The 9,596-nt window shown below is 33.6% G+C and overlaps 1 protein-coding gene across 7 annotated transcripts; it reads left to right on the top strand.

The window, feature by feature from the left end:
• Positions 1–1,182: 1,182 nt before the first annotated feature.
• On the top strand, positions 1,183–9,378 carry LOC105171438 (uncharacterized). 7 transcript variants are annotated; one of them, XM_088886125.1, is made up of 12 exons: positions 1,189–1,496; positions 2,286–2,397; positions 3,382–3,468; positions 3,815–3,861; positions 4,969–5,059; positions 5,703–5,816; positions 6,104–6,217; positions 6,504–6,612; positions 7,350–7,420; positions 7,949–8,154; positions 8,408–8,591; positions 9,085–9,378. In XM_088886125.1, exons 2-12 carry the CDS (start codon positions 2,316–2,318, stop codon positions 9,135–9,137), a joined length of 1,158 nt encoding a protein of 385 aa, XP_088742251.1. In that variant the 5' UTR covers positions 1,189–1,496; positions 2,286–2,315; the 3' UTR covers positions 9,138–9,378. The 7 variants fall into 7 exon arrangements, with proteins under 7 accessions (XP_020553187.1, XP_088742251.1, XP_020553185.1 ...); XM_020697526.2 differs by having other exon boundaries at positions 3,293–3,468; positions 5,002–5,059; XM_011092555.3 differs by having other exon boundaries at positions 1,191–1,496; positions 5,002–5,059.
• The last annotated feature ends 218 nt before the right edge of the window (positions 9,379–9,596 follow it).

Genomic DNA, 9,596 nt, shown 5'->3' with positions numbered 1-9,596 from the left:
TCTCCAAAAACAAATCCAAACATACATACTATCTCTAACACACACTTATTTATCTTTATTTTTTTCTCTCTATTTCAACAAAACACCCAAAACACTCAAAAAACGAATCCAAACATTATGAATGATTTTTGCAATAATTTTCTGTAAAAATATGTTTCGTTTATTATAAATAAGTATGTATGATAATTAGAAAATCTCAAATTATGAATAAATTAGGGGTGTGTATTTTTTTTGCTAACCGATAGAATTGATATTTTGGTTTTTACCAATACTGAACCAAATTTCCGGTTTAGTATCATTTATTTTTTAAAAATAATTTTGATATTTGTTTCGATTTCGATATCTTTGTGTCGTTTAATCGAATCGAATTGGATGTTAAATTATTTAAGTATATATTATAAAAATAATAAGATTTAAAATAAAAATATTAGATATATCTTAATATCTATAGTTATAACCAAAAGTAATAATTTTATAATTAATATATACTTAATTATCATTAATAATAATTAGTAAATAATTTATAACTAATAAATTAATATTATGTATATATTTAAAATTTTCAGATTAATTAGATACAAAATGTAACTGAACTTATTTTTTGATATTTATCAAACCAAACCGAATTGAACACTCTGAAATAAATTGTTGTGATTGTGATTGAAATATTGTAACGAATGTGCCATTTGAAAAACTAAAGTTATTTTGAAAATAAGAAATTTGAAAAATTAATAGAAAATACCATAATTCAAAGTTATTATTGACTTGATCAGGAATTGTATTTTTCCTTCGATTCCAGAAGATGGAAGATGTTGTACTTTTGATTCCACAATTTACGAGTATGCTGTTTAGTCCCATATGTTAAAAAATTATAGCGTTTGAAACAAAAACTGCTATAAATTTTTATTTTATTGGACAAAAGATATTACAACTTTTTACCGTATAGGATCAAATATGTCAAATTATAAACTGTGGGATAAAAATATAATAAACCATGTGGTATAGGATTAAAAGTGCAATTTTTTAGATTTGATTGCTCGGGTAATGCAACTTGGGAGCTATAACCATAGCTCTCTCTTTTCTCTACACGACTTTACATAAAAAAAGTTGGCACTGGATAGAACTTCAGGAACGGAACTGTAGTCATCGTCCTATTTGTTGCTTGCTCTGCATTCTCTACTCACTATCTCCCTCTCTACATTACGAATTTACGAGAGAGCAGCGAGAAAAAAAATATATATATATATATATATATATTATTTCTTCTTCTTCTTCCTTTTTTTTTTTTGGTTTTTCTTGAAAAAAGAAATAATTCCTCGGTTAAGTTTTCTTTTGATTTTCGGGTTCCGTATATTCTACATTACAATTTTCTCGATCATGATAAATTCATCGCAATTTTCAAAGTTGTCACAGATTTTTCCTATCACGGTCCAGTCGGATATATTTTTTCTTCGTTTTTGGTAATTTTACCGGAGATCAGATAGTTCAAATCAGAGGTAATGCCGCTCTCAATTTAAACTTTGAATTTGTTTAGTATGTAGCGTGCAATTTCAGAATGGGACCATTTCTGCATGTTTTTTATTTTTTCAGTAATTTTTATCGGGATGGGTTGGCTTTGCTTCTGTTAGTACCATGATAATGCCGGAGATGGTTTCTTCTAGAGCAAAGTATATCACATTATGCATGTAAAAATGGGATTTTGGTAGTGCATTGTGTTGCAGAAGCTGTTCCGTGACCGGGCGGGGAGGATTAGGATCTTACGCAATAGTTTTCAAGAATTTTCAAATTATTATTATTAGTATTATTATTATTTTCCCATCAGGAGTTGGGCGACGCTATAAGAAATTATAGTTCATGCATGTGTGGAAATTATGCTTATTTAAATGTGTTCTATGTGGGCTTTGTTTTGCCTTCTACTAATGGGGAAATGTATATAATAGTGATGGCCTGCCAATGCCAGATATAACGAAAATGGTAGATTTTGGCTATGCCCCATTTTTTATAAGATCGATTTCCTAACCCAACCTTAGGGTGTGTCGGATTAGAATGATTTTGTTAATAATCAAATCAGAGACCATTGTTATTTGAGTTGTTGGTTGAGTTGGGAAGAAGTTGTGAAGAAAATCAGTTCACAATTCAAAAATCACCTTCAAGAAACTGAAAAAAAGAATTTGATTTTTCGCTAATAAGCATTTTGGAAGTGAAGTAGGCTTTCAGAATTCGACTTCTGATTTAGCTTTTTTCTTCTCTTTTTTCCCCTTAACATGAAATACTCTTGCTGACAGTTTGTCGGGGTACACATTGTTCATTTTTTAATGGTATGCTCTATCGCAAGTGGGAAAATGACGGCCTTGGCAAGGCTTTTGGATGCTGGGAGTGTATCGCAAAGTGCAACTGGTAAAAATTTGAATTCATCTTAATATCTGGTTGTGTATATGACCTGATTCCAGTACAGTCATGGAAAATAATGCAGACTTTTGAGACATAGTCATTTATATTATAGATTAATCTGTTTGTGAATCATAAGATAATTTTCGTTTGTTGATTTGTAATTTTTTTTAAGAGTATAATGCAGTCTTTTGAGACATTGTCTTTTATATTATAAATTAATCTGTTTGTAAATCATAAGATAATTCGCTTGTTAATTTGTAATTTTTTTAAGAGTCCTAACCGCATCTTCAGCAGAAGCAACATGAAAGTAGCTGCAACTAATTTTTTAGGAGATATCATAACACATGATTCAACTAATTTTAGACAGGTATGAGCAAAAATTGGGAAAGGTTATGAAAGGATTTAGGTGAGTTTTAAGTAAGCTTCACGAGGCCAGCCAACTGCACCTAGAAGAGTTATTATGCACTCCATTTTTGCATGTGTGTTTAACAGTTTTACAGCAGAATTTGTATTAAACTCTGTGCAACATATGATTAAAAAACTCACCCAGAAGTGCTTATGTTTAATTGTTAATTCCTCGCGAGTCTCACTGTGTTGATACCATGTATAATGTTTGAATCCCCTTTCTCTCTTGCACGCACGTGCACTCCTATGTCCCATGTGGTGCTATGTGCTGTGAATATGCAAGAACATTGTGATCTTTCCCAACTCTATAGCAAAAGCTCTCGACTTTTGATGAATAATTGTAATATTTAATTGACAAGGAAAGAATGATGGCTGATAAGTTATTGTAACGTAGTAAAGTCTTGTTTAGCTTGTGCGAAGTCACAGAAAACATAATTTGATTAGCTTTTACTTGTAAGCTTCTTTTTGTTGATCTTAGTTTCCTTCTATCGTCTAGCTTGGAGACTTTCAATTTTTTCAATCTGAGAGATAATGTGCATATTTTGCCATTTCCTGTTCCTTCTCTTTCTCTTGCCCTCCATGAAGAGGAAGTAAGCCACCAGAAATTAGCTGCACAATACATAAAGAGAGAATTAGGAGAGGCAGATGAAGAAAATTTGCTTGATGAAGAAGGTATGTGTCATGTAACTGTAATGTAATTATAAAGAAAATGACCATATTGGCTGCACAGAAAATTCAATTCTGTTTTAGATAGCATCGAAAGTTAAAGGAGCATCCAAATGGTGGCTAAATTTCAGTACTGTTATTTAATGTACGCGTACTGCACCATATATTAGATGTCTATAATTTTTAATATCCTAAAGACTGGACTCCTAGTTATGTTAATTCATGTGACGGCATCCACTATATTTCATCATACTCCAGCATAACTTTGTTGCACTGTACCTTGTCCCAGGCTGTTTTCCATGGCTTCGGCTTCTGATTTTTCGACTTCATTCTGGTTGATTTTCTCTTGTAGATATGCATATTTTTGGTTTGAGGCCGATGACAGATCCTTTAGATTTGGTAAGGCTTGGAAACTTGCTTATCTAAGCTCGTTACGGCAAAAGTTTACTTTTCTATAGTGTTAACATGTCATGGATGTTAATCATGTCATTTTTATAGCGCGGGAATCACAAAGTCTTGCTGTCTGTTGCTTCAGTAACTACTAGAGTAGTAAATGATATATGCAACAACCTCTTTCACTGTTGACTTGCTTATTTTATATTGTCAGAGTGGGGAAAAATAGTAGCAAAGAAAGAAGGGGAAGAGCTGAGATGTTTTTTCAGCATCAGATCCAGACTTGAATAGCTAAATTACGTGGCTTATATTGGAACTTTACCTGTTGAAAGTTGTTTTCAACCATCCGACGTGTTAACTTTAGATCAAAGTGGTATATGATACTGAATACTTGGTGCAGTTTGTAGGTTGAAATGAGATGATAAGTAGTCTTTTTCTATAAAAGTGTGGTAGGGAATCTCTGCCTTTGCGAAGTTGAAGGCCTTAGTACCATAAAGGCATACCATGTGTAAAGGCAGGTAGAAGATTATGTTATTACTAGCTTCAGAGTGGTGCAGATGACATTCTTTTTAATAGAACAAACTGGATAAGGACAACAGGTTTCTCTAGATGTAGCTACTAATATAGAATAGCTGGATTTTATAAGTGTATGTTTGTATGATGTAATTTAGAAAGAATTTGTAAACAAATAATAAAATATATGTATTGAGATGTTATTGTTGTAAAATAAGATGAAAGGAGATTCCTCCGGTGGTACACATTTACATATGCTTTATAATGCTTTGGCCTCTTACTTGTCATGGCTGAATAATGGCTTACAAGTTATCTTGAAAATCCAAAAGCAATTATATAACTAGCAAGCGCATTCTAATAAAGTACAAAAGGTTAAACCTGAGACAGTGAGGTGAAATAAGATTTATTAAGCTCATGGACTGATCCTGCATAGTTTCTGAACATGTTTGTGATAGTATTTTCTCTATGCCATACGTTTAACTGCAAGTAATTTCTATCCTTCTCAAAAACAAACTACAGAGAATCAAGTTGCCTTTCCTGCTGGAGCCTGGAAGATTTCCTTGTATTATCTCATGAGTTCTTCATCTATAAAAAGTATAGAAAGTATTAAGCATGTGTTTATTTGTCTTGGAGGTATGCTGCAATGCTTGTAGGAAGCCAATCAAAGCCAGTCAATATGCTGCACATGCAGGTTTAGTTTAATTTGATTCTCCTTTGGTATTTGGTATTCTTGAGGTTTTTGTTGTTGCATGACAATTGTTTCTTCGCATATTTTCAGAATATCTTTTTATGATCATATTATTATATGAGAGAAAATAGAGAATAAAGTATGTAAAAGGAAAAGCAAAATATATGCATTGACAAAGTGTAAAGAAGGATTAAGTGTTAATTACGTTTTACAAAAATATCTTGTCTTTCTTTATTAAGTAATTATATTCATGTGTCTAATCATATTGAGTTAAAACTAAAATCTGATGTTTCTGATGTGTGGAATGGTTCACGGTAGACCTGAGCAAACAGAAATCAGAGTCAGGTAAAGAACTAGTCAAATTCAATCAAAATTTCTGTTATCAGATTACAGGGTGAATCTCCAAGGAATAACTTTTAGCACTTGTGCTTTGATCTTTTCATCAATCACATTGCAAAATTATTGATTGGAATTGCCGTAATGCTTACTGGTATACTTGATGACTGAAATTTCTTAGTTGCTGTAAATGTTTTGGAACAAAGTAACAACCCTTTTTTTTTTTTAACACAAATGTCTGTTCTGATCAGCCTTTTCCTTTCCTCTTTTTACAAAATCTGTCAAACTTATTGTCATTTCCTCTTTGCAGAGCTTTGTAAGTCTTTGAGTTCTAGAGCAGAAATCAGTCTGGAGCTTGATGGTCCTGCAGTGAATAAGAAACCTCCACGGAAGGAGAGGAAAAAGTTACTGATTTCTCAAACCAGTATCCTTTTGTGCCTTTTATGATCTGAGATGAATATTTTTGCTTTTATGTATACGATTTCTTGAAATTCTACAAGACAGTCTTGCTCAAAATCTATAACATTTGCTTATAAGGCAGTCCATAACTTGAATACAAAAATCTTGTGATGACTGTGGAAAGAAGTTGAATTTAATAATATTCACTTACAAAGTAGTATAATTTCTCCAGGAGTTTATGTGAAATGGACCAGATTGTTTTCCAATGCTCTGTTATATTTAGCAAAATTTAATTTTCTTAACCTGTAACAGAGAAAGCCACATCGCTCAGAGAGCCCAAAAAATTCGAATCTGTAGACTCTGATGGTATAGCTGCATCAGAATCTCATGTAAATGAGAAGATTCAAATGAGTGCCATAGCTAAACGTATTCTTCTACTTGGCTATTACCTTCTTTCTCTCTGGCCTTCTATTAATTTGATCCGAACAATCATGCACATTGATACATTCAGATGCCTTTTCAATTTCACTGTACCTTTTAAGGTCAATTTATAGCTTGATCTTGGAGCTGTTATTGTCCAAACCATTTTGTTCAAATGCAAATCAATGTGAATGGATCAACAATATGTGAATGATGTTTACTGTGTAATAACCTCCTCTTATAGATTCTTTAATATTGTCATTCCATGGTTTCATATATTATTTTATTGCAGGAAACATGCATCTTAGTTCAACTGATAAGATGAATGGTTCAAGAGTTAATCCTTACACTATCGACTGCGCAGAAGATGTAACTAAACGTGCATCAAAACCTCTCAAAAGGTATTCGGCCTCTGTTTGATCTTATCTCTTTGTTTCAAATATTTTATACCCATACGTTTTCTTCTTTTGCTTTTTAATCACCACATTCTGGTGTGAATTTTCAAAACTCAATGATCAGATGTTGCTGCAACTTTTGTTTGGCTTAAATTTGCTTAACATCATTACCAATGACATACTCATGATTTAATTTTCCTTTGCTGGAAGATTTCAAAATTATTCATTCATGTCTTGAGATGTGCCTTAGAATCCCTCTTTGTTCATTCGGCTAGGTATCTGACTTGTTTAATTTAGGTACATAAAGAAATGAGAAATAGTAATTGTGCAGCTAACAGCTAGTGCCAAAAGCTGAAAAAGTTAAACCTGGCTAATAAAAAACAATCACTTTCCTTAACTCAATTTCTAAGTTAAATAAACATGCTCCAGCACATTTTAGCCATTGTAAATTTGTGATGCTCGGCGTACGCTCATCTTCACCAGTGAAATATAATGCTCCGTAGAAAATCTCCGAGCGACTTGATCTACATTAGTGTTCAACTGATTAAATCTCATTCAAAATAGGCTTGTTAAGGAATCGAACAAAGTGAACTCAGTTCTAAGACTGACTTATCTAAACCAACACAGAACAACCTGCTGCTTTGTTTTTCCCGATTTGTTTCTGCCCTTGGTCCAAAGTAATACATACTTGGTTCAAATTTCTTGATCAAAGAGTTCAGGATTTGTTCATTTTCCTCTTGTAGGACAGCAGCTGAGAGTCCATCGAATCCAGGTACTAAGAATTTTTGTAAGCCAGCTGCCGACATTCTTCCTTGTAAGTTCTCTCCATCTCATTTATGTTATTGATGTGACTTACAAGTCTGTAATTTTGCCAGGGAGCTTTCCTCACTGAATTATCAATGTTATTGCTGTTTGTTGTTGCTTTTATAACAATTATTCGGCAACTTTCATTTGTGGGTGGGTCATATCAAATATCAGAACATTCAGATAATGCAAGTGAGATCAACCCTAGCCTCTGGAATTTCATCTATTTCCATGATTTTAGAAAGTAATACAAGACATGTTATGCATCTTATCCTGTACGAAAGAGCAGTATCCCTTTAGAGCCAACAGCAGGCATGTTTTACAATTTGAACAAGAGTTCACATCCTCTATTTTAGTGTTACAACTGAAGAATGATTTGAACAGGATTTGTTTATGCATATAGTTGATGGTTAGCAAGCCAAACTTTGTATTGGGATCTGAGATGTGTCTCACAATATGCGTGGCAGTCCAAACTGATTATCTTCAAGTTATGGCTGAGTGATATCTTGATCGTAGTAATTGTGTCTAACAATATCAGATGCCCCAGCTCCCCTTGCAACAAAAGTATACTATTCACAAAGAAATCATCATCTCCGGAGGGCCATTTCTTATATGTTCTTTGAGGAAACAAGCAAGGAATCAAGCTGTGAGGTTTCAAATTTAGAAATATTACAAGCAAATGCAGTTCCTCAACAAACTTCATCTCCCAGCAACTGTTATCATGAACAAGTTGCCAACCAGCAGGTTACTGTCTGCCACTCATTTATTCTGGTTATATTTCTCCAGTACACTTTCAACATTCCGTTATAGTCCTGAGTTCTGACTGACTTGGTAAAAGTTATAATTCAGGAACATTAAGTATTAACTGGTCGAAGCAAATATTTGCCTTCGTAGAATTACTGCATCAGAGTTTAATGATGTGCTAAAGATTGCTACGTGTAACTGGAACATGAATTCATGGGAACAAGAACCTAAACTTAATTCCTCTTTGGCACAGAGAGATGACCATTTTTCACATCTAGCCCAAACACCTGATCAAATTCTTGCAGCAAGGTCAGACTTCTTCGTGAGCCAATCAGAAGGATTTGTTCCATCCATGAACATGGCTCCTCAACATCCTGTGAATAATACTCTAGGACCCCATTACATATCAAACTCTTATTCTTTTGCAGGCAAAGCAGGTAAGTTCAGCTCCGCAGTTTTACATGGTTTGTTTTTCCTTTTATGACTGCTAATTGTGAAACCTTTTAGACAATGCTGAATTTAGTAAATTCAATTTTGTGATAAAAATAAATATGTAGTTATATATTGCATAATCGATTAGGTGGTTGGTCTGCAACTCATGCTATCCCTTCATGGCCCCTTCTATAGTTAAATATTCAACTTGGGATATACAATTTGTTTCCAACTGGCACTCTTATAGTGAATGCATGTATGTCATTTTATGGTTTCATTGTAGTGATAAGAGTCGATTTTGATTACCGTTTCTAGTTTGAGCATCATTTTCACATAGTCGTTAGTATGCTGGGAACAAGATTTTTATATCATCGCCTTCATTTTATATTTGTTGCATAGATTAGCTTTACTTTGCATGTTCTTCTCTCTCTTTACTATTCTCTAATTGGTGGGAGTCTTCTGGATAAAATTCTGATCTTGGGTTATATGATTTTGCAGGAAACTCTCTAGGTACTCTTCAGCAGGGCAGTGGAAGTGTTCCAGTTGTATAGGACTTCTGAAAGAGAATTTTGCTTGGTAAAGCTGTTACTCTTGTGCTCTACCGATGAGTTAGACTAAACTTGAAAGGAAACAAGAAATGCCTACAGTGGTAGCTTGGTACATCAGACATGTAACTGCAATCGCCTCACACCCACCCCCAATTTAAGACTGTGCAGTGTACAGAATCGTCACTAATTCTATGACACCCTCCCAAATATACTGATGATAATAAAAACAATGTTATGGAGATCACTAGCATAGCAATTGATAGAAGTATAAAAAATGTAAGGTATGAGCCAGTTCATCCTTTTCCCTTATTAGCGAAGATTCTTTAACAACCTAAAAGACCATTATCCGGATAGTGATTCATCTTTGATGAATGTAATCTACCCCGAGATATGCTGTGCTTGCATTTAGCATTCAACGTTCTCCTGATTATAACAAACACTAGCCCAACTTGAACAACGGAA

The sequence above is a fragment of the Sesamum indicum genome, linkage group LG10 (genome assembly GCF_026168435.1).
Source record: "Sesamum indicum cultivar Baizhima isolate 11 linkage group LG10, ASM2616843v1, whole genome shotgun sequence".
NCBI classification, from domain to species: domain Eukaryota; kingdom Viridiplantae; phylum Streptophyta; class Magnoliopsida; order Lamiales; family Pedaliaceae; genus Sesamum; species Sesamum indicum.
Note: the sequence above shows the minus strand (reverse complement) of the source record. Positions and strands in the feature narration are given on the sequence as shown.

Coding starts and splice junctions, on each gene's coding strand:
- LOC105171438 (XM_020697526.2), top strand. CDS start 2,321: ATGCTCTATCGCAAGTGGGAAAATGACGGCCTTGGCAAGGCTTTTGGA. Junction 2,398..3,292: donor TGTATCGCAAAGTGCAACTG/GTAAAAATTTGA, acceptor TCTATCGTCTAG/CTTGGAGACTTTCAATTTTT. Junction 8,155..8,407: donor AACAAGTTGCCAACCAGCAG/GTTACTGTCTGC, acceptor TCTTTGGCACAG/AGAGATGACCATTTTTCACA.